This window comes from Eubalaena glacialis, chromosome 5 (genome assembly GCF_028564815.1).
Source record: "Eubalaena glacialis isolate mEubGla1 chromosome 5, mEubGla1.1.hap2.+ XY, whole genome shotgun sequence".
NCBI classification, from domain to species: Eukaryota; Metazoa; Chordata; class Mammalia; order Artiodactyla; family Balaenidae; genus Eubalaena; species Eubalaena glacialis.
Genome location: NC_083720.1, coordinates 146013699 through 146039692, shown reverse-complemented (window position 1 = coordinate 146039692; position 25994 = coordinate 146013699). Strand labels below are relative to the sequence as shown.

The window sequence follows — 25994 nt, the reverse complement described above, 5'->3', positions numbered from 1 at the left end:
ACGATATTAGTCTACATACAAAAACAGTAAGCGAGCTCATTTCTATTTGACTACATTTTCTATGAGAAGCTACTGAACCAAATCAAAACAAAACAAAAAAATGCATCCTGTTTATAGGAGTCTCAGTTAAACCTGTTGTTTTTGTTACTCAGGAGGCTTTCTTTTTTTCAACACAGAAAAAAGTGTTTGGTAATTGGCTATTTATAATTCCTTACCAGAACCATAACTTTCTCAGTAGAATGTCATTGGAGAACACCTGAACAACATAAAATTCAGTATTATCCATAATTTGAGGACTCTCTTCAAGAATTCAGTCACACGTACTTCCTCTAGGGTAAGGAAATATGAATTTAATCTAGTTACAATCACAGAGATGCCCCTTTCCTTCAGTGCAGGAAAATGTGTATATATAAATTCATGTTTTATGTGGGCGGTATTCATAGTCAAATGCTTTGCTAATTTTTTTCCTAATATAACTTTCTTACGTTTATTAACGGTTATAACAAGGTTCATATAAAGGGTTATCTGCAGATGTTTACAAATATTACTTCATATTTGGCATTTTATGCATTTAAATGCTTTTATTTATTATCTTCTGGCCGAGGAATGAGTCAAATTTGTTTCCATTTTTTACATGATATTTCTCATCACCTACTTGAATTTTGTGTGGTATCAGCATTCTTATTGCAATGGACTAGAAAATATAACCGTGTTTTTGCTAAGAGTGTTTTTGCTATTTTTAATATAAAGCAGGGATTTTAATGGAAATACCACAGTGTGATAAATTGAGTGAGTAATACAAATTGACACGTGTAATGATCATGTTATTCTATAAGCAACATTATATTAAAAAACCCACTGAATGTTTTTTCCTTTTAATGAAGGCCGTAAACCTTCAGTGAAGCTTGCTTCTTTTCTTTCTTTCAAGCTGAAATGATGTATTATTTATGGACCCCCCCCAATCAAAGGACGCCACAATCCTTAATAGCAGTTTCCTCAAGTTAATGCTTTCTCTTCCTGGTCTCTCAGAAAACACTAAGTAAGCTTTGACATAGACAGAGGGGTATCTATGAAGACCGTAAAAGTATACAAGGGCTCCCGTACATGTTCCTTTTCAATCTAATACAGAGGAAGGAGCGGGACGAACGCAGCAGTTGGGCCGTCGAAAGTTCTGCAACATGGACTGCAAAACACTGGGCTGCCTGCCTTTGAGCTTTTTATTTGAAGAAGTATCCGAGGAGATGGATCTCCGGCTCTGGCTGTTTTGAGCTTTGATTAATTTCTCGTGTTCCCTGATTTGTCGTTGTAAATGGTTCTGGATGGCGACGCCCAGGGACTCTGGGTCCAGGGAAGCGCCGTACACCTCCCAGGTCATGCCCTGCTCGTCCCACACCACGTCCCGGACACGCCTGGACTGTTTCAACTGCAGCCTGGAGTCAGCACCCAGGTGCTTTTTCTTCTCTCCCGGAGTGAGTCCCACCTGGGCGGCAGCTGCCGTCACGTTTAACTTCTGCTCCTTGAGGAACTCGCTGACCCGGCTGGCCCGGCGGGGACTGGCTTTGACGGAGCGAGAAGGGGTTCTCTTGCCAGAACCGGGACTGGAGTCCCCCATCGAGTCAGACGGCAGGCTTAGGCTGGTGGCTGTCTTGGGCTGTCTGTTTTCTTCCACGCTGCCCTCCTGGCTCCTTCTAACTGGGGAGGGTGTAGGACTCGCAGCTGAGGCGGTGCCTCTACTTTCTGGAGATTTAGGATTGAGCAGTACGGTTTTGGCCTCTGCCCTTGCCCTCGGGTCCAGGATATCGATGCCAGGAGATTCTTGTTCTCTTACTATCTGAGGAGATGCAAGCTTCTTCTCTCTTGCGTCCCCTTGATTCGTGAGATCCAAGTTCCCGGACTGGTCAGCTCTGCTGGCAGGGCCACAAGAGTTGGAGAGTTTCCAGTCTGGGTCTGGTTTGTGGCCATTGGTGGTTTCCGCTGCAAACTCAGATGGCTTCGTTTCAAATTTCCCTAATCCGTGACTTGTTTCAGCTTGACATCCTGCACTGATAGAAATCTGGTCACTGAGGCTAGCTTTCAGGGAGGTAGAATTAGTACCCCAAAGCTGTCTAGAGGCGGGCTCTTGCCCCACCTGGGTCATTCCTGCTGACCTCCCATCTTCTTTACATGTAGCCTGAGCATTACTGGATGCCACATTGATTGATGAGCTTTTAAGGACCTCAGCCGGTAGGCTCACTGATGTACCTTCCCCCCGGAAAGCTGCAGAAACAGCTGCAGCTGGCTGGATGTGCACCTCTGGCGTGATGCCAAGGCACTGACCCGCCTCCCGGGGGGCTGGGGTGCTTGCAGACAGCTCCAATGTGTGGCTTACGCGGCCACTGCCGCGGCAGACGACACGCAGCTGCTCTTGTTCGAACTGCTCTGGAGCGGGGGTTTCTTTTAAGAACGCAGTGAGAATGCTGGGGCTGGTGGACACGGATCTGCTCTCGACACTCGCCACCGCCTGCACCTCAGCATCTTGCTGAGCCCTGGGGGGAACTTGCTTGATCTCATTTTCAGCTTGGTTGGTCATCGTACTCACTTCTCTGAACCTTGACCCCTGAGGCTGGGCTGGCGGCAGCATCTTCTCTGGATCTGGAGGAAACATGGACCCTCCGCTAGGGAGGTGGGATGGTTGAGGTGCCACCGAAGTCACGGCCTGGGGGTCTGAGGTCGTGGGAGAGGGTGGTTTGTTCTCTGAACATCTAACTTCTCTGGCTGGAGAGTCACAGGACCTTGTCTGGGAACCGCAGACGGCTCGCTGCCTTTCCCCTTCAGGTCCCCCTACAGGAGCAGAGGCAGGACTGAGCGCCCCGGCTGCTGTATCTGCAGGTTGCACCCTTCCCGGGATTGTTTCTTGAGAAGGAAAATAAGGGGGCACCTGGTCTTTGCCACGGATCCCTGCCACCGGACAACTTGACTTCTCAGCTTGCTCTCCATCTGCAGTTCTCTGTGGTTTCACCAGAGTGTCTTCAGGTCCTGATGGGAGGCTGGAGTTGGGCTGGTCCCCTGGGATGGCCGGGTGGGCGTGTTGATTGGCTGGCACAGTAAATGTTACGTGTATCAGATCCTTTCCTGCTGCAGAGCGTGGGGCTGGTGCTGCGGGCTCCCCGCTCCCTGGCAGCTGGGTATTGCCAGGAGAGTTGAGCGTGGGAGATGCTTTCCCCACCTCACTGACAATGCCAGCAGATGACATGGCTGGCTGTGTGGTCTCATGCTCACTGGCCTGCATCAGGGCCTCAGCAGCCGTCCTGGGACTGAGGTCTGGCTCTGCAGGAGTGCCGGAAAGGCCATTGGTGTTCCTACCCAGGAGGGCTGGTTGAGGCCGAGGTGAAGCGGCCTGAACCTCTCCTAGGTCCTCTTCTTTTCCAGAAGCTGCAATCAGGGACGTTTTAGCCGATCTCAGAGGGTCAGGTACAGTCCCCATGGAATTTCTCTTCGGGAAAATCTCAGAGCTCTCCCCTCAGCAGCACTCCCACTGGGAAGCGGTCGTAGGTCAGAGGGAAGATGCAATCAGAGACGGTTCCTCTGAAGGACCAATCTGTGAATCAAGGAAACAGTACCATTAATACAGTACAGCATTTGCGGATGGAAACTACACCAAATTGTCACTTGTGTAAGAACTCATAAGCCCATGAAAACTTTTCTTCCCATATCTGTTGATATAAAAATAGATCTTGGGAAGAAAGATTCTGGAAAAATTATTTTAATTATACAGGTATTATTCTGATATATTAGTTTCTGCTTGCATCCCATTGCTGTCCAGCAAATAGGTTTTTAACGTATTTACCTACGCACTTGATAATTACCTCATTTGAGTAATCCGATTTACCAGATATCAGAAAATCCTATAAAGCTACTGTAATCAAATGAATAAGTATTGAAATAGGCCTAAACAGATATGTGGAATAGAATATCTAGAAATAGATCCAGATATAAATGAGGATTTAATATATGACAAAAAAGGCATTTCAATTTGGTGACAAAAGGATGGGTTATTTAATATAAGGGGCTGGCAAACTATTCAACCAGAAGAAAAGAAAACTAGATCTTTATCTTACACCACTTCCAAAAATAAATCTTAGATGGACTTAGAGAGATTAAAGGTTAAAATATAAAATAATTAATTAAATAAATAATCCTGTTAAGAAAATGTAGGATCATAAATATAATCTAGGGGCAGGGTAGGTAGGCTTCTTTTGGCAAGGCAGAAAATACAAAAACTATGAGAGAAAACATCAGCATAGGTGACTTAAAAAATGACAAAACTTTTGCATGGCAAAAGATGACGAACAGATACGATAGGTTTAAAAATGTTTGTAACCCTAGAGGACAGGCAAAAATATCTGTAATATAGCAGAAGCTCTTAAAAACGTACAAGGAGACAAAATAATCCACTGGAAAAATGGATAAAGAATATGAAGGAACAGTTTGCAAGATAGGAAATCCAATAGCCAACAATCTTATGAAAAGATGATCAAATTCATTTGTACTCAAAGAAATGCAAATAAAGTAACAATGAGATTTTACTCTACACCAATTGCACTTGCAAAAACTTAAAAAAAAATATTGTAACACCATGGCCTGGGGCGATCTAGTGAAGGGAAGTATTTTCATTAATTGTATGTGCAAATGTGTATTGCTGCAGCTTTCTTAGGGAAGCAGTTTAGCTTTTAAAACTAAAAATACACACGTCCTTGACCCAGTGATCCTATCCATAGAAATAAAATACCAGCATATGTAGCTATACATACAAGTATGTTTATTGAAGTACTATTTGTGGAGACAAAAAATTCAGAATAAACTGATCTCCTTGATTAGGTGGAAAGGCAGAGTAAATCATGACAAAGTTCTATGGTAGAGCATTATACAACCATTAAAATAAACAGTTAATTAGACTATAACTTTTCACTTGGGAGAAATTTCCCCAAGGTATGGTTGAATGAGAAAAGCAAGGTACAGAAAAGAATATATATGTTTTCATTTCTGTAAAACAATGACCTAAAACACTACATATGTATGTGTTATGTGGGTGTGTACAGATATGTTTGTGTATGATTATATAAATTCTAAAAATATACAGAATGAGACATATTAGGTGGTAAATGGAGGGAGTGTGATGACTTTGGAAACAGGGAAAAAGAGATGGAGGTATCCAGAAGTATTTTGGATTTTAAAAGTATATTTTAAAAAGTATATCTGAATTTTTTAAAGTATTTATGAAAATTTATTCATGTGTTTATGCATAAACATTTTTTAGAAAGGAAAACCAGACTCCAGCAATGGTTCAGAAATTAGTAGATGACTGTTTTAATATTACCTCTATCACTCATAGGTTCTGTGACCTCATGGGAATCACTTAATCTTTCCGCACCCCAAATTAACTCATTGGTGAAATGAATTATGTGATTTCTAAGGACTCCTCCAGATCCAAAAATCAAAGATCCTACTGTTTTGCATGTGTTGGATAATAAATCAAACAGCACAATCTTAACTTCAGCTTTAGGGTCAAAGTAAGGCAAAGGCAAATCTGGTTGGGCCCAGATTTTGAAAATAAATAATTTTATATTTTGGTTCAATGTTATTTGGCTGATCTATCATATGACACCTAACAATTAATCCCACTTATCTTCTTCCCCAAACCAGCTCTTCCTTCTAACTTCATTATTCATATTAATGGGTTAAATATTCTTGGTCTTGACAGCTTTCTGCTCATTCAAACCCTGTCCCCAGGTTTATATTCCCTTTCTTCCTTTCTGGAGTTTTCTATTGCAATCACTTGTTGTGGCGCAAGCCCATCTTTCCTCTCCCTCTTTTGCACCTGTCTTTATTGTACCTTTAGTCCTCTCTCTGAGCCCCTTATCCTCAGAAAGCCTACCCATTCTTCAAAGCCCCACTTAAAGCCCATATCCTTTCTGAAAGCCTTCTAAGGCCTTTCAGGTCATAAAGTCTCTCTCTCTTTTCAAAATCCTACAGCTATGGTCATCTGCGTCCTTCGTATTGTGCTTTCTATGTACTGTTTTTCTACCGCTGTTACTTGTATAAATGCCTCATTTCTCCCAAAGTCCTTCAAGTCTCAGGAGGTAAGGGAACTAGCTTATTGATTCTTTTCTGTTCACTCCACAGGACACAGCGCAGGGTCTTGCGCACAAAAAGGTGTTAATTGATTCCATTTCCCTCCAAAATGGCCATTATTAAGCCCTGCCAAACTTCAAAATAATAAAAAAATTTAACCCGTGGCATGAAATATTAATGAAAACACAATGTAAAAGAGTGCTATTTTTAGAAATAAGAACATGGTTGTATCTTATCTTTGAGATTTTATGTATCTGTAATCCAGGTCTAGACAATTAAAAACAAGTACATTGGCCACCTGCTACTAAAAGCTGGAAGGTCTAATAAACCCAGGAGGACAGAACATCTCCTGTGTTATTCGGCTGGAGCCAAGAAGCCTGGCTTGCCAAAGAGGACTGTAAAATACGAGCACCTCAGAGTTCAGCAACTGAAAGCTGAAAGACTTAGAAAAGATGAGGGACTTCATTAAACTCCCAGAAGTCACTGAGTTTACCCCCATTTCCCACAGAGAGCTGATTGTACTGGTTTATTTTTGAAAGGATGTTTTCTTTTATTTGCTTTGTTAATAGTGGCTAAATTATCCATCAATTCAAGAATCAAGAAGAGGGACTTCCCTGATGGTGCAGTGGTTAAGAATCTGCCTGCCAGTTCAGGGGACACGGGTTCGAGCCCTGGTCCGGGAAGATCCCACATGCCGCGGAACAACTAAGCCCGTGTGCCACAGCTACTGAGCCTGCGCTCTAGAGCCCGTGCTCCGCAACGAGAAGCCACCGCAATGAGAAGCCCGCGCACCACAACGAAGAGTGGCCCCCGCTCGCCGCAACTAGAGAAAGCCCGTGTGCAGCAACAAAGACCCAACGCAGCCAAAAATAAATAATAAATAAATTTATTTAAAAAAAAAAAAGAATCAAGAAGAAAAGCCCAGATTGCTTGGCTATCACCTGTAATTCGAAATCTCTTGATTCAAGGGTAGATAGGAAATCAACACTACTCAAAACATATCTGCTATTGTGATTGTCACAGCACCTCCAGGAGCCCCGGAAAGACTGCCTAAGCTCAAGAAGCAGCCCTCCCTCATCTGCCCCTCTCCTCTCCAGCCAAACAGCAGAAATCTATAGTCTCTAATAGGTTGGACAAATAGGTCATTTAAAAAATGTAATTACTTGGTGGCTTAGAGTGAGGAGTAAAAGTCTTTAAAAGCAACGGGAGTCCATTGTGATAAGATTTAATAACACTTAAAAATGAGGTTGCAAACAGGTGATCCACAGACTGAATAAATTCCTTCTGCAGGTCTGTGTGTGTGTCCTGTGTGATTTTCCCTTCCCTTCCCTCCCCTTCCTCTTCCCCTCTCTCCTTGCCCTTTTCCTCTTTCCTTCCCTTTCTTTTCTTTCTTTGTCCATTGAATTGATCTTTCATAAAAATCCAGATTTCTCTCTTCTTGCTTCTCTTAAAAAAAAACTCAGAAGGTATGCATTTCCAGGTAGCAACACTAGGTGGCGCAGATAAGGGCAGTCCCTCTAGAGGGCAGGGACGCTCCTGACTCCAGATTGCCCATTCCTCACCTAGCCTGCTTCACTCCTTCACATAACTTCCCCCGGCTCCAATGGGCAGCTCAGTTTGAGAGCTTTGTTGTAAGTGCACTGACACAGTAGACTTCCCAACCTAATTTTCAGTCCTCTGTGGACAGTTTGGCATTGTGTTAGCCTCTTTAAAAAACCTCATATTTAAGCTTTGATCTCTGTTAAAAGAAAAAATTATTCTTATACTTGTTAAAATGATAAGGAAGATTCAGAAAGATTGAGCTCAACTCCAAATATGTACACAAGAATGTGTGGGGATTTATAACCAAGGGGTAGGTTTGTCAGTGGATGCAAAATGATTAAGAAGAGACATCAAGGATAGGGGGATTATTGCAGAAGGCAGGTCAGGTGATCAGATATCACCTGGGGGATGGTGAAGGAGGAGGAATTTGATTGGATATTGAGAATGATCAGATACCATGGGTGGGAGTATTCTCTCTACACTGGCTTAGCAGGCTTCTTGCTAACACTGGACTCTGCAAGGGCAGACAGGGAAGCCCAAGACTGAGGCCTAATTAAGAAGTGGGCTCAGAGGAGTGTGACTCAAGTTTGCTAAAGGAAGGAGTCCTTGCCTTCTCATCAGCATCAGCAAATAGGGAATTTCTTTTAAGACTCTCTGGAGCATTATGACTTCTTTCTGAATTGGGCATGGATCCCACAGAAGCTAACGGTATCTCTAAGTGAGTTTGTCTTTAAGTCTGACGGGAACTGGATTCTTGACAGCAGGTCCCTTTGGCACTTTTGCCTTTAAAATTGTGAGCAAAGATTTAAAGCCTTGTTCCAGCAATGCAGCAAGCCTGCAGGGTACACATTAACGACTTTTTACAGGGAAGGAAACTGAGGTTCAGAGATTAAGTCACCTACTCAAGGCTGAATACATCTAATTCCAGTTGAACTGAACTCTAATGAATGGTAATGCCTGGGCCCCTTCTATGTGCTTCCTTATTATCTGTAACTCTGGAAAGAAAATGGAAAGAAAAAAAGTATATCTATCTATCTATCAATCATCTATCTATATCTATCTATCTATCTATCTATCTATCTATCTATCTATCTATCATCTATCTATATCTATCTATCATCTATCATCTATCTATATCTATCTATCATCTATCTATATCTATCTATCTATCATCTATCTATATCTATCTATCTATCATCTATCTATATCTATCTACCTATCTATCATCTATCTATATCTATCTATCTATCTATCATCTATCTATATCTATCTCTCTCTCTCTCTCTCTCTATCTATCTATCATCTATCATCCATCTATCTTCAAAGGAGAGGGAAACTTCTTTTTGTAAGTCGTTTGCAACTTAGCAGCAGCCTGGATGGTACTGACACCGACTACAGTGGCATTCATAACTGGTCACTTTATGAAAAGCCCGGCCTGTTGAAAGCTGACACCACCTCTGCTCATTCGGAAAATAGTAGGTTCCACTACGCTGCCACGCTGCCTATTTTCATAACAGACACCCTTGCTTAATAAGACAGGTAGCAGGGAATCTCAGCCCTTTGTGACTTGCTCCAAAGCTGCTCCGGTGGGAAGAGCATTAGACAGAAAGAATGGAGAGAGGCTTGGCAGTTCCGGACCAGCAAGATGCTGTTACCCTGCAGGTCACGGTGATAACCCAGTGGGCAGCAATTACCTTCGCCCACTTCATAACAGCTGCACTACTAGAACAAGGGCTCCAGGATGTCATCAAATCTCTTTAGTGACATTAGGAAAGTGTTACAGGGACCTTGGTATCCCCGTCTCCACCCATCGGACAGCAGCCTTCAGATGGATGGTACAAAGACCCTTAGAGAAGAGTGAGGTGAAACCTAAGAGACTATTAATCCTCAAGAAAAGGATAAAGAAAAAATGTCATCTGGTATCCTATTTAATCCAATTTTATTTGCCTCCTTTAATCGGGAACGTTTGCCTGGATCATTTGCATTCTGAACCCAGCAGATCCTGCCAGTTTAGTTTTAAGGGGAGGTGATTCAATCCCAGGAAACACCCACAGGCTGGGAAAAGCAGTTGCTTCTTCTTTCTTTAAAAAAAATCATACCCTCACGCTAATAGCTGCCTCAAATGCACTCTTCAAAGATACCAGCTGAAAAAATTGGTTCTTCCCTTCGAACTGCATCTAAAGCAAATCAGAAGGGCTGAAGAGACAGGCGGCCGCTTTGCTTAGTGCCAGCAACAGTGTCGTGGACTTTCAGTTATAATGGCTACTTTAATAAAGGCTTGTGAGAAACACACTGCGTCCCTTCCCTATTCAGTTCTTCTTTTGTTCCACAGTGTTTTAGAAAAACAAATACCTGGCTTGTTGTCTCACTGAATTCCATGGTAAGCAGGGCTGGACAAAAACCGAGAAGTAAGAAGGGCCTTAAGAAGCTTGAAGACCCCAAATATATCCTCCCTTTTCGTCAAATATGATTTGAACAGACGGCTTCTAAATTCACAACAGATTAGAAGCACACAGTACAGCAAGCACTTATTGCTTTCTGTATTCCAAACACTGTTCTTTATACGAACTATTTAACCCTCAGAACAACTTTAGGGGCATGGTCCTACTCTGAGTTCCACCTTGCAGAGCTGGAAACTGAGGCAAAGTCATGCAAGCAGTAAGTGGGAGAGACCAGATTTAAATCCAGACCATCTGGCTCCAGAGTCCACGTTGTTAACCAATTTGACACAGGGCAGAGACGGGCATTTTTTCTGGAGGCAAACTCAGGGACCTGGGCAAGAAGCATCATCAATGAGGGAAACAAGAGAAAACTCAGAAAATATAGCCTTGAAACCATTTACTTGTTCAAGCTAATAGAGGTAGACTAGGCAACACAGAAGTTCCTGATCTTCATAATGATTAATCCAATTTGGATGTTTTAAGGGCCACAGAGTTTTCTGAGAAGGTGATGAAAACCATGGACTCTCGATAGAAACGCACATGTGCACACACACATACATGTTTGCAGATAATTTTAGGAGGTTCATGTCTGGAAACCTTTCCAAGACTGCACGTTAGTATTCTTTTGTCTAAGGCACTGGAAAATGTCACAAAATGGAATTTACCTGCCTCAAAGAGTTGTTATAGAGCTTAAATAAGTTAAATACTCTGCATGGTTCTCGGAAAATAACAGATACACAATCGGGAATTATTATTACTTAAAAATTATTATTTTGGCATCATTTACCTAAGAAGGTAGAAACTATGCAATCTCTTTCTAGAGAGTCCAAATTAAACGTTCTAACACTTAAATAAGTTTACTATATGTTCGCCCAAACCCCTGCCCAAAGACTATCATTTGAAGAGGAAAGTTTTAGCTACCTTGAAAATCAACACAATAGTGAGCTCTATTCTTTTTAGATCATGTGGGAAATGTGACCTTTTGGGTTCTTTCTCAGCAAAGTCGACTCAGGTTTTAGTAACCTTCAAAAATTAACCCCTCAATAGCTCCACTTTCCTCACCTGTGGAGATAATTCATAGCTAGATATCAAAGTTGCTGTTTTAAAAAGGCCTTGAAATCGGTATTTTTTAAACTTGAACTCTTCTAGGGAAGAGACGATTAAAATATTTAAGTTTTGCTATTTCTTTACCTTCCCTCATCAAGCTGTCTCTTATCATTTACTCGGTTTGCCTGATAGATATTCAAATCTGAATGTTTTCCTTTTCTCTCACAACTCAGCTTTGAAGGTCTTCAACTGCAAGCTTATTTTAATGGGAAAGAGAAAGCAACAGGATCTCAGGGCTAAATGGTAGTTAAACACCAAGCCATTGGAAATAAACCCAGCAGTTCGGCTTTTGCATTTTTTTTGTATTTGCATTTTAAACTCAGATGGGATCAAAGCTGCCCCGCATCCCAATTTTCTGCAGGATCTATTTAGCGCCACTGAGCCTTACAAGCAAGGATTCTTGCCCTTGCTTAGTTCTCTCCGACCTTGGTGGTCCGCTGATGCCCTTTCCCCACCCACACCAGGGGATTCTCATTAAAACAAGGCCTTGGCTCCACCCGCTGTCCTTCAGGCCCCGTGCCTGCCCAGGTGTGGTGGGCCTGGAGGGGGCCGCTAAGTGGAGACCCCTGCTAGCGGGCAGTGGGAGGAAAGCTTACGAGTGATTTCTGTGTTTAGCTCAAGTCACACTGGGGCCTTTAGTCCTGCTGAGTTGGGAAAGTGTCTGGTGGCAGCATGTCTAGTGATGGACACAGACGTGAAAAGAGAGCTGTGCACGGTCAGTCGGGGCTCTTCTCTCCTGGGGAACGAGGTGGGGAGGTGGGAGAAGGCTAAGTCAGGAAGCAGACGGATCCCTCAGGGCCCTGCGCCTGGCTCTTCTACTGTTGGTAAGGAAGGAGGACCCGAGCGTCTGGGAGAATCTGGGGTGCTCTTGAGAAGGAAGAGTTTCTTTGCTGAGGTTGGGATCTTCTTTGGGTTTGGTCTGAATTGTGATTAACAAAAAAGAGAGAGAATTAAACAACCTGTCGCTCTCCTGCTTTATAGACTGTGAAGTACTAAGTTAGGCCTCACTGAGGTCCTTACAATTTTTGATTTTTGCCCTTCAGGAGATTTCAATCCATTTGAGGAGACGAGACAAATTCAATCAGAAGCTATAAATGAGCAAGCTAGTATATAATTAAGTGACTAATGCTGTGGTAATAAACCACAGTTTACAGAAGTTTAAGTCAGGGGAGAGGCCCATGTTTCTTATTCAGCTGACACTTCCTGGTACAATTCCTCTGTTGGCTAGAAAAAATTACTTGCGTCAGTCTAAAGAAAACTGGACATTTGAAATTAGGAGAAAGTAAGCAAATAAGAGTAAAAAAATGGCCTTTGATTAAAAATAAAATAGGGCTTCCCTGGTGGCACAAAGGTTAAGAACCCTCCTGCCAATGCAGGGGACATGGTTCGAGGCCTGGTCCAGGAAGATCCCACATGCCGCGGAGCAACTAAGCCCGTGTGCCGCAACTACTGAGCCTGCGCTCTAGAGCCCGCGAGCCACAACTACTGAGCCCGTGTGTCACAAAAGCCCGTGCACCTAGAGCCCATGCTCTGCAACAAGAGAAGCCACAGCAATGAGAGGCCCGCGTAATGCAACGAAGAGTAGCCCCTGCTCTCCACAACTAGAGAAAGCCTGCGTGCAGCAACGAAGACCCAACGCAGCCAAAAATAAATAAATAAAAAATAAACTAATTTTAAAAAAAAGAAGTGAGAGAAAAATAAAATAATCCCTTAAGTCACACTGAGACAACTAGAAAGTACTGTTAACATCCATTCATTCATTTAATAAGCTGAGTGCTTTCTTTGTGCCGGATATTCAGGATACAAATATAAATAAGATACATTCATGCTTCTGAGGAGCTCACAGTTCCTATAAATCATTAATTTCAATACAATATAAATGTTGGAGAAGAAACAAAAACCAAATGTACTATAGAAGCACAGAGGACTCGTTATTTTATTTGGCACAGACCTTAGGTCTCAGAGTCAGGGATCCTCAGCTTTGTAAAAGATGTATTTAATACCATCAGCAGGATGTAGACATTGATCTAGGGCAGATGTCCTTACTCTGCACTATCGCCATTTTCGACCAGATAACTCTTTGTGGGGCAGGAAAGACAGGTGACTGTCCTGTGCCTGTAGGATGTTTCCCAGCATCCCTGGCCTCTACCCACTAGATCCTAGCAGCACCTCCACCTCCTAGTGGTGACAATCAAAAATGTCTCCAGACATTGCCAAATGTCTCCTGGGAGGCCAAACTGTCCCCAGTTGAGAACCACTGATCTAGGAGACAAACTTATCACGTTGGATAGAAAGCAACATCTTCAGAATGAATACCTGTGAGTTGATGTGAGACCCTCTGAATTTACTCCAGGTACACATGAATTAACGATACAGTTTTCTGCTCTCAAGTTAAAGATAGTGTTCTTCATACTCTACCTGTGAGAATGCAAATGTTTTTTTGAGAATGCAAATTAATACAACTTTTATAGAGAACAATTTGCCACTATTGGTCAAAAATACAAGGTGAAATACACTTTGACTCAACAATTCCACCTTAGGTACTCCTCAGGTAACCTTATGAGTAAAATAGATAAATAAATGTACTAACTGATATATGTACAAGGTTATTCACTGCATGAAATAACAAAAGATTAGAAGTAATCTAAATGTCCTTTAATAGGGAGTGGTTAGTTACAAAAATTATGGCGCTTCCATATAATGATATACAAGCAGCCGGATTTAATAACAACGAAATTCTTTATGTATTGCTATGGAGTAGCCTCCAAAATATATTGTTAAGTAAAACAACAAATAAAACAAAACAAAAACACAATGATAGTTAGAAAAAACCCTAAGATACAGAGCAGTATGTTTACTGTGCTACCAAGTGTATTAAAAAGGGAAAAATGAATCTCTTTTGCTTGTATATACATAAAATATCTCTGCAAGGGTAAGTAAGAAATTGCTATCAGAGGAAGGTAACTGGGTGCCTGGGGGGTAGGATGGGTGGAAGACTTTTCCTTCTATACCCTTTGGTACTTTTTGAATTTTAAACTATATGAATGTATTACCTATTCAAAAATAATTAAAAATTTAAAAGCTGGTGTCCCCCCCCCCAGGCAAAACTGAACATGCCTGCACCCTGAAGCTTTTCTATCACTGGTGATGGATTTGTGCCGATCTATCCTTCCACACTCTTTCCAGCTGCTCTTTGCTCTGCAAGGAGATCAGCCCAGAATGCAACCAGTTAAAAAGAAACCATAATTTCTTTATCCATTTTGGTTATCTACAAGCTTCAAGCTAGATGATGTAATTATTTTTCAAAGTCAACAGCTGACAAATGCTTTTTAAAGCGATGTCTGTTGGGCCACAAAATAAAGTTTACTTAAGTTTCTTTTCCCAGACTCTCTGACTCCTTTTTATCAGTTGATTTCTTTTTTTCCCCTCCTTTCCTATTCTTGGTAGCTTGAGCAGTTGGTCCTCAAATCATATATACCTCAAACAATAAATCCAAGGATGACCTAAAGCCAAACTCTGGGAAACTGGGTCAAATCATCAATGAAAATGATTAAGAAAAATGTATTTATTTTGCCGATATTTTGAGAATCAACTACCTGTTAAGACATAAAGTTTAGAAAACATATTTTAATTGCCAGTTATCAAATCCACCTCTTCTATCTCTACCAGGCTTAACCGAATTTATCACATGTCACAACAGTGCCATATCATACTACTTGGTCTCATTTAGCCAGTCCTGAAAAACGTACCCTCCACTTCCTGCTCACGCTGTCTTTCTAAAACAAACATATACTATGTCACTTCTCTGTGCAAAACAATTTTAATGGTTCCCCATTACCTATAAAATAAGATACATGCTCCTTAGCACAGTTTAAAAAATGGCCTTCACTATCTGATCCATTTCTCTTGTTGACAGTGATATCCTCTCTCATCATCTGTCAGACCTCGTATGTTACTTACTTTTCTTCCAGCAAGCTTCAAAGAGGGTTATTATCTTTATTTTACAGATGAGAAAACTGGGGCTCAGAGAAATCCAGCTCACCAAAGTTGCACATTCAGTAAGTGGCACAGTTGGAATTCAAATCCAGGTGAGTCTGAACCCACACTCTACTGCGTCCAAGAGCACAAAATGGGAGGTAAAAATGAATTCATGATGTATGCACATTAAAGATAGCAAGAGGGGAAAATCTGCACAGCATTTTGGAAAGATAATATCTCCTTAAGACCTTTTCTGATCACATCAACCCAAAGTGATTGTCCCATCTCTCGTCTCTGGTAGTAGATTGTTCATTGTTGTACCAATGGCACCTTGTACATTGTGCCTCATCCTTTGTTCTCCAGGTGCAGAGGGCACAACTAGTGCAGAGGCAGGAGCTTGTGGGGAAGAGAGAAGAGCTTAGCGTGGCAGCGGGAGCTGAGTAGGAGGGCAGGGGAGTGAAATCAGGTGGAGGGATCGCACAGGGCTTCTGTAGGTCTTTGCTCATGTGTCGCCATCCCAATGAGGTCCCTCCAGACCAGCCTATTGTTAAATCGCCAGTCCTCTGACTTCCACACTCTGTCACTTCTGAAGTCCTACTAAGCTTACTTATAATTCTACTTCTGGGACCTGAGCCTAAGGAAGTAAACAAAATGACGGGTAAGTGTTTGTGAACCATGAAGCTCACTGGAGGGTTATACAGCAGAAGCTCTCTACCTAACCCCACCCAGCTAAAGAGCCTTCCACTCTCAAGGTAGGCTTTGCTGGTGAGGCTCACGACTCATGGAACCTTGTAGCTGGTAGCCCTCTCTCTGGCGGTCCTGCCTGACTCTGCTTCTATCACTTACATTGTATTAAGACCGAGAGTCAGCGGCTCTTCCTGAACCTGCCTGTGCCAGTTGCCCTTGTTCTTGTCACCCCATCATCTGACTACAACTGTATTGCGTTAAAAGGATAACTTAAGGGAAAAAGTGTTTTTTTTCCTGGAAACTAAGTTGAATGCTTTGGGAAGACTTGACAAAGGTGGGTCACTACAAAAAAGGAGCGATTGAATTAGGAATGGGTGAGACAGCTATAAAAGGGAACAATAATTGTAAACACTTAACATTCTTAATTAGAAATGCTTTGCTTCACTTTAACAAAGCTGAAGTAGAAAAATATTGAGAGTCCATTATGAGTTTACATAAGAAAGAGGCTACAAAATTCCAACTAGTGGTTCTATTCTCAAAGAAAACATCTGCCCTGTATCAAAAGGCTAGTGAATGATGCAAATTCAAATGTTTTAGTTGGAAGGAAAAATATCTTAGGAATATACGTATCATTTTCATAATTCCTAATTTTCTCTAATTTTGATCAATTGTATCAGTAAGTTGTGATGCTACAGGCTACGAGAAATTTATATCTAATATAATACGTAGAGAAAATACATACGTAGAAAAAAATATTAGAAGGAAATGTGTAAAATGGTGAGTCAATATATAGTAGTTTTATGGGTGATTTTTAAAACTTTATTCTTTTGTACTTTTAAAACCCTGTAAACATAGTCTTGGTTCAGCTGTGTAAAACTTAGCAAAACATGCAAAGAAGAGTAAGAATGGAGAAACACGATTACTGTCAAATCAAACTCCATAGCCCTGAGGTTTCCTATTTTATAACGCATGTTAAAATCTTGGGTTTCCCATTGCTAAGAGTATTCATGGTGTAAAAATGGGAAGGATGTTTTTCTCGAACATTGCACTTTCAGACCTTGTTTTATCTTGATGCACTCTCTGGGTTTTCAGATATTACACCAGCTCTTTACTTTGTCTAAACCACTTCTGCACGCGAGTCCCCAGTATACAATTAGACTCCACTAGATACCTGGGAAGAAATCTGGGGTTAAACCTGCCCCATTGTGGTAGTCTTCTACGTTGCTGCCTTAGAAGGATTACAATCGCCCTGACATCTCTGGTTCAACAGCATTTACATGGCTTTCCTAGGAATTGCTTATCACTGCTCCTCCTCAGTCCTTGACATTCTTTCCTACCTGGGCTCCAGGCAGCTCTGGCTTCTGGTTTAAGCCATTCACATGCCACCGTCATTTCTCTCTTCTTGTTTTAAGACGTATTACATCCTCTTTCTGTTTGTTAATGTCTGAAAGTGCTACACGAATTTGAGTCAGACCTTGAATGACAGGGAAGATTTCAACTGTACAAAGGGGAAAGACACAGACACAAAAAGAAAGACGCAGACATGGGGAAAATATACCAGTTATTCAAGGAAGAGTGGGTTGTCCTGAAAATTTAAACATAGTGTACTCATATGCAGGAGTGTCACTAAAAATGTTTATCAGCTAGTACGCGCCTGCATGCGCCTGACTTATCAGATGGGATGCTATCTGCAAAACAACCGATACTGGTACGCAGGTCCATAAAAGTGGCTATTGGGAGCTAAAAGCTGATATGGTAGATCAGGTGAGACTGGAAACCCTTTAATGGCTTTGTTGACATATTTGGGTTTTTTTGGTGGGCAGTAGGAAGCTACCAGAGCTTTTCCAACAGGCCAGTGAGACAATTAGAAAGTTTACAAAGGAAGCACGTTTCAAGTTGCACCGACTAGTCGAAAAGAATCCACAGTTAGGGAGATCAATTACAAGGCTACTGCCACGTAGAAGGTAGGGAGAAGTCCATCAGTGTTGTTAGTAGTAAGAGAAAAGAGACGTGAAAACTATGGCAGAGGTGGCACGTGGGAAGCAAGGGGAGGGAAGGAATGAAGGATGATTCCAAGATTTCCAATCAGAGTGACGGGGAGGATGTTGGGAAGGTTGACAAGACGATGAAGGAACAGGGGCCGAGGCTGGACGGGAAGACTTTTAATGGGTGACTGTTGCCAAAGGTGGGTGAACGGCATGAACTGGGGTTGGGGGCTTTAGCTACTCCCCACTGCTCTCTCTATGCCCCTGAATTCACTCCAAACCCACATAATCCAATAAAAATAGTGCACTTAATATGCAGCCTCCCTTTGCAGTTACAATGGCCCTGCAATTCCCTTTTATAGAGAAATTCTGGAGCCACTACTAAGGTACCTAAGGGGTGAAAGATGGCAGTAGCAGGCCTACAAGCAGCAGTGTGCTGGATCTCTGTAATCAGTGTGTCTGTAATCAGTGACATCACCGGCAAACTCCAAATCTCAGGGGTATTTTTCTCCCAGAGAGCCAGCTGTTAAATATTTATACCTTTCTTGAGAAGCTGGCTATGGAAGTAAGAAAAACAGTGAAGCTCTTGAATGATTGTAAGGCAAATCAGTTGGAAGGCGAAAGGGAGAAGCATATAATTTTGAGGTATGCTGGATATACACGTTATCAAGGTTGAAGGAAGGTGGGATGGCAGAATTTATTCCCATCTGGAAGGAATCCTCTAAACATTTCTAAGTTAGTTATTAGTTCCTCGAGAGAAAAATTTCTTCTGATTTTTAAGACAATATTTAATACTCCAGTACAAATTATGTTTTTCAGAGATGGCCATTGTAGGTGGCACCTGTTTCTCACCCTTCCTGTGGCAATGGTGCTTCTGGATTTCCTTTGCAAATTTGGTTAATTATTCAACTGAGCAATAATGACTTTTTCGGTGGGCTAGCACGCTTAATGTGTAGCAGTTTTTAAAAAGATAACAATTCACCTCAATAGTATATCATTAAACTTCTCTTTGAGGGCACCTTTCTGGAAGTAGGTCTATGTTAAAATGTCCACCCCATCCCCTCTACAACCACATCTGCCTGGCCTTTCTCCTCCCTCCTCCAAAAGGCTAGTGTCGTTGGTATTCACTCTTTTCATAATGAATCATTTCTAAGGCTTAATCCCTCAACTGTGAAATTTATTACAGAAATTGTTAACCAGAGCAGGCAGGATACAAGAGGTGATCGTGCCTAAATGACATTTTGGTTGGATTAAGGTTAAGATACCCATTATTTAGAACCATATTCTCCCATACAGGACAAAACACAGTTCTTCAAGCCTACTCAGGTGTTGAAAAAACTATAGATTAAGCAACAGGGATTCCCGTTTTCAAGGCAATGATTAGGCACTATCAAAGAATCCAACCTTTTGCTATGTGGTTTGATACATAATTGGTGATCAAAAATATTTGTGGAGAGACAGGAATATGTTTCTGTAGCAATAGGATTCTCATTGCACTAAGCTTTAAATCAAATATTTGAGGAACTAAGGTAATACATGTCCCTTTCACTTAAAACACTTTTAGAACTGTCAGTTTAATTTAGCCAACCAACAGCATGTAAATCTTGAGCATTTATTTATTCTCTTAGTCAACCTGAGTATCTTTAATTCTCATTCGGGGAGAAAATATTACACGAGTCCTGTTGATTAATTACCATTTTAAAGTTACCAAAGCAGAGTACATAGTGACATGAAAAAACATAAAGGAGGTGAGGAGAGGGATGTGATAAATTGATTTACCATAAAAAGGACAAAAGGAGTGGGAGAAAAAAAGATAAAGGGCTTCCCTTTATCTGGTGGTCTTAGTACAGCTTCTCAGGGATGAAGAAGGCAGCTTAACATTGATAACCTCTGGGGTCTATATCAAATCCTTGTGACTAAGTCAGTCTCCTCGCAATTTGCTTTGATGCTAAGAAAACAAAGGTCAGTTAACTAGAATCAAATTAACTTATCAAAGTTGTCAAACAAAGGTAGGCCTCACTGAGTCTACACTGAAATACAAATGGTTCATCTATTTCTTACTCTTTCAAACACATTTTGTTCTTATACGTATTATAACATATTTGGCATTTTTACTTTTTCGTTTGCTATGGCATCTTTCCTATAAATCTCATGCATGGAGATACACATAGGAGAAACAATAACTCATGACATATATTGCTAAGGGCCAAGTGAATGACAGAACACAAGATGCAGCATGATGCAGACGCTGGAATGTGGCACAGCAGAGAAGGATAAGAGTGCACTGGGGAAGTGGCAATTGAGGGAGAAGGCAAACATTTCAGAGGCTACAATGCTCAAGGACAGCTACAGTGGTGAGTCTGTGAATCAGAAGGATTTGACACTATGAATACAATATGTCAGACTAAGGAAAATCGAGTATTGTTTTGAAGAGTGTACACCCCATCATATAGGTTAGCAATATGTTATGATGTGGAAACGTATTTTGTTGAGCACATACTATGCTCTAGGTGTTCTTATGTCCTAAAGACTTCATAAGCATGATCTCATTTAAAACCCACAATAACCCTATGAGGTAGTACTCATTTAACTCGCATTTTATAGTTGATGAAACTGAAGCTCGTAAAATTTAATTAACTTACCCAAAGTCAATAGCTAATAAGCGATACCTCTGGCTTCAGAGTTCAGATTCTTTCAGCTCATTGAAGTGCTGGGACTAGGCGTGAAGCACACAGGACAGGGATGGCAGCATCAAAGGGCAGTGGGCAGTACACGGGTATATGGGAACGCTGGGGGGAGTGGAGTAAAGGCAACGGACAGGTGGTTAAAACAATAGTCTGGACAAACAGTGAGAAGGAAAGTGGAAAGAGAAAGACATGAATGCAATACATCTTTTGACGGAAGAATTACCAGGACTTGAAATTCTAACTGGTTAGAGGGGATGATGGAGAAAACAAGAACCTGGAGACTGGGCCTACGTGTTGGTGGGAAGGCTGTAAAAATTAGGTCTTTAGTATAAAGCCTGCAGGGAGTGGATGGAAAGGGGAAGGCAGTACAGTCACAGAATGGCAATTGCTGGTGTTGGATATTGGACGAGTTACACTTTACCACACCACACAGAACTCTGCTAATCCCATAAGGAGTTTCCTTTCAGAGTTTTATGGTCAGTCATACCATCATGGCAGTCATGATTATATTAGCACTTACTATTTTAAGATTTATAAAAATAACATTTTCTTTTCACATTCTCAATCACTCTTTGGGCATTAAACTCAAACTTCCATTTCCCCTGATTTTGTTTGGTACTCTTCTGATGGCATGTTTCTAATTGTTTGAAAAGAACTGTGGTTAATGGGATTTTTGCTTCAATGGAATAGTCAGGCTACGACAAATTTTCTCTGTCAATATATTAGCTATACCAGTGGATTTCAAGCTTTTTTGACACAATCCAGCTTTTAAAAAATACCTCACAATCCAGTACACACATTTGTATCCAATTGTTTAGTCCACTAAGATAAAATGGTACTAAAAACAATAGTTCTGATATTTCTATTCAATTCCATCCCGTTTAAAAATGCTGACTAGATGCAAACTATTATATATAGAATGGATAAACAACAAGGTCATACTGTATAGCACAGGAACTATATTCAATATCCTGTAATAAACCATAATGGAAAAGAATATGAAAAAGAATATACATACACAAATAACTGAATCACTTTGCTGTACATCAGAAACTAACACACTGTTGTAAATCAGCTATACTTCAATAAAGTAAATTAAAAAAAAAAATGCTGACTAAAACCCACCAAATTGATATCTGTAGTGACCCAAAGATTGAAAAACAGAGAGTTTAACTCAGAGCGCCAAATAAGAGGTAACCATGTGTTCAGCTTGGGCCTCTGGTGCCCAGCACAGAATCTAACACGTAGAGCTTTAGAAATGTTGCAAACAAGAAAGAGGGAAGGAATCACATCTTTTTGGTAGATCATTTCTTTTTCTTAAGAAATATCTGGTAAATTCATTGCATGACCATCTCAGTTTATGCCATCTGCAAATTTAGTAAATGTGTTCCCAAGTCCCAGATAATCCCAACTGTAGCATTAATCCAACAGCTACAGCAAATTGGAGTTTAAATCTTCTGAAGGTCACGGACAGGCATAGGAGCCATAGAAGTGGCAAGAGGAGCTTCAGCCTCTTTGGCAAGCACTGTGTCCTGGTGACTTCTGCATTCTCCAGGAAGGGGCCAGGCAAACTGTGTGTGTCTGTGTGTGTGCGTGCAGTGGGTACACTCACACGTGGGTGTAGGGGGAGGAAAGCAACTAACCTAAGAGTAAAGCAGTGCCTTTGTCTGAGAAGAGAACTCAAATAGAAGACAGGTTTGGCCCTGTGATTTGAGTAATAGAACAAAAGCTAGATATCTAATTTTAAAGTTTTACCAATGATGTTTACATTGTATTATTGAAGATATTCTTCTTTTTTTTTTTTGAAGTTTTTCTGATGTGGACCATTTTTAAAGTCTTTATTGCATTTGTTACAATATTGCTTCTGTTTTATGTTTTGGTTTTTTGGCCCCAAGGCATGTGGGATCTTAGCTCCCCGACCAGGGATGGAACACACATCCCCTGCATTGGAAGGCGAAGTCGTAGCCACTGGACCGCCAGGGAAGTCCCATTTCAAGATATTCTAATCACTAATAAAATAATAGCGTCCTGCCTGGAGTCAGCAGTCGCTCCATGCTAGACAGAGTTAGCACATTCTTTGACCTCAGGTTGTATTTGAGTATTTTGGAATCAGTAGGAAAAAAAAGGAATCAAAACAGAGATAAAAGACAACAGGATAGCTTTCTTCTTCCTTCTTCAGAACAGATTCGGATTCCCCGACAGTTGGACTAGATTTGCTCTGGCAGCTCTGTGCCCCTGCTGACATGCTGAGAATTGCGTCCATCCTTGGAGGAGGGGCGGAATGCAGCCCTTCTTCCTCCTCACTCATTTCCTGCCAGCCCTGCAAAGAGCTCTAGGAAAAATGATTGTGCAACCCCTTCCTTGGCTGTTATTTATTTCTTCCTTAATGAAATAGACCTTTGTTTGCCTCCCTGTCAACGTCACCAGTAATGACGAACTGTAATGTCGTCACCATAATGCAATCTGGGATCCTAATCAGATTGCTTAACATTTGCCAACACATTTCATAAAGAAAAAAAGGAAAACAAAATCCTAATCTGCCTAAGCGATCTTAACAGTGGGTCAGTTTCACGTGGTTCTCTCAGTTCCATAATAAATAATGTCTACAGTTTACCTAGGCCAGGCAGACTTAATTTCAAGGGAAGTTCCTCTGAGCCTTACCTGTCTCAAGAGACTTGAATTCCAGGAAATTATTGCTTAAAAACAGAATTACCTGTCTTGGAGCTCAGAGCTATCTTGTCCCTCTGCCATATAGCAAATAATATAGAGTATTTTTTGATACTAACAATGAATTACCAACCATTCTTTCATAAATATTTATTGATCACCTACTGTGCACCAGGTATAAACATGTATAATTGTATTTTATACAGTTTTTACTCCTCTTATTTATTCTATCAACTGTCTATACACTGATCCTTTAAAAATTAATTTAAAAAATTTTATCCAAGTATAGTTGACTTACAATATTACATTAGTTTCAGGTATACAACATAGTGATTCAATTATTTTTATAGCTTACACACCATACAAAGTTATTGCAATATTACTGACTATATTCCCTATGCTGTACATTACATGCTCATGACTTTTTAATTTTAGAACTGGTAGTTTTTACCTCTTAATTTCCTTCACCTATTCCGCCCATCCCCTGACCCCCCTCCCCTCAGAGGCCAACCACCACTTTGTTCTATTCTTGTTTCTGTTTTGTTACATTTATTTGTCTTTTAGATTCCACATCTAAGTTAAAGTATACACTGATCTTTAGTCCCTTTCAGAATATTTATTTTAATTTAGTTATTATAGTTTTGCTAATGATATTCTAATTCACATTTTAATGCAATCTTTCTTAATTATAGATCCCTTTCATTACTTACTATTGCACTAGACACATCTGTTATTGCCTAGAATTTAGATTTTCCTTTTCCTTATTGATACATGTAGAAAGACTAGCTGAAAAAGATACCCTCAGTAGTTAGTTTCTTTTAAAAAAATTTTATACAATAGAAATAGACATTGATATAATATCCGTTGTATAAGAACATATAAAAATGGCATGACAGGCCACGGTGACCCATGGGGAAAAGGATAAAGAGAAATTAATTAATTATTTAAATAATTAAGATAGCGGCCTTTACAGACCAGTGCTCATAAACTGAGTTGAGAAATATGATGAATGCAACCACCAACATTAACTATAAGTAAATTTTAGAATATAAAAAATTTAAGGAAGAAACTTAAAAATTCCTAATGTCACTCTGGAAATACCATTAAACTTTTTTTTTAAATTAAGACTTTATTTTTAAAAAGCAGTTTAAGGTTTATAGCAAAACTGATAGGAAGATAGGGACATTTTTCACACACATGCATAGCTCCCGCTATTAACGTCCCCCAGCAGAGCGGTATATCTGTTACAACTGATGAACCGACGTGGACACAGCATTATCACCCAACGTCCATAGTTTACATTAGGGTTCATTCTTGGTGTTGTACATTCTGTGGGTTTGGACAAATGTATAATGATGCGTTCCCATCATTATGGTACCATACAGAGTAGTTTCAGTGTTCTATGTCACTCTGTGCTCCACCTATTCATCCCTCCCCTCCCTGCCCTTCTTTTTTAGTACATGTGCTGCCTGAGTGAGCACCCTCCCTGCCCTTTTAATCCCTGGAAAACACTGATTTTTTTTTTTTTAATTATTATTTTTGAGGTCTGTGTTTTCTCTTTTTTTTTGAATTTTTGAATTTTATTTTATATATTTTCTTATACAGCACATTCTTATTAGTTATCTATTTTATACATATTAGTGTATACATGTCAATCCCAATCTCCCAATTCATCACACCACCCCCACCACCCCCCCGCCACTTTCCCCCCTTGGTGTCCATACGTTTGTTCTCTACATCTGTGTCTCTATTTCTGCCCTGCAAACCGGTTCATCTGTACCATTTTTCTAGGTTCCACATATATGCGTTAATATATATTTGTTTTTCTCTTTCTGACTTGCTTCATTCTGTATGACAATCTCTAGATCCATCCACGTCTCTACAAATGACCCAATTTCGTTCCTTTTTATGGCTGAGTAATATTCCATTGTATATATGTACCACATCTTCTTTATCCATTCATTCGTCTGTCGATGGGCATTTAGGTTGCTTCCATGACCTGGCTATTGTAAATAGTGCTGCAGTGAACACTGGGGTGCATGTGTGTTTTGAGTTATGGTTTTCTCTGGGTATATGCCCAGTCGTGAGATTGCTGGGTCATATGGTAATTCTATTTTTAGTTTTTTAAGGAACCTCCATATTGTTCTCCATAATGGCTGTATCAATTTACATTCCCACCAACAGTGCAGGAGGGTTCCCTTTTCTCCACACCCTCTCCAGCATTTGTTGTTTGGAGATTTTCTGAAGATGCCCATTCTAACCGGTGTGAGGTGATACCTCATTGTAGTTTTGATTTGCATTTCTCTAATGATTAATGATGTTGAGCATCCTTTCATATGCCTCTTGGCCATCTGTATGTCTTCTTTGGAGAAAAGTCTATTTAGGTCTTCTGCCCATTTTTGGATTGGGTTGTTTAGTTTTTTAATATTGAGCTGCTTGAGCTGTTTATATATTTTGGAGATTAATCCTTTGTCTGTTGATTCGTTTGCAAATATTTTCTCCCATTCTGAGGGTTGTCTTTTCATCTTGTTTGTAGTTTCCTTTGCTTTGCAAAAGCTTTTAAGTTTCATTAGGTCCCATTTTTTTATTTTTGTTTTTATTTCCATTACTCTAGGAGGTGGATCAAAAAAGATCTTGCTGTGATTTATACCATAGAGTGTTCTGCCTATGTTTTCCTCTAAGAGTTTGATAGTGTCTGGTCTTACATTTAGGTCTCTAATCCGTTTTGAGTTTATTTTTGTGTATGGTGTTAGGGAGTGTTCTAATTTCATTCTTTTACATGTAGCTGT

At 40.6% G+C, this 25994-nt stretch overlaps 1 protein-coding gene across 1 annotated transcript in view; it reads right to left on the bottom strand.

The window, feature by feature from the left end:
* Nucleotides 1–717: 717 nt before the first annotated feature.
* The window catches only part of GPRIN3 (GPRIN family member 3), a 64984-nt gene continuing 39707 nt past the window's right edge, over nucleotides 718–25994 (bottom strand). The window contains exon 2 of the mRNA XM_061191730.1: nucleotides 718–3577. Coding sequence (XP_061047713.1) covers nucleotides 1115–3463 — 2349 coding nt within the window. The 5' untranslated portion in view covers nucleotides 3464–3577 and the 3' untranslated portion in view covers nucleotides 718–1114. The remainder of the gene's footprint in view (nucleotides 3578–25994) is intronic.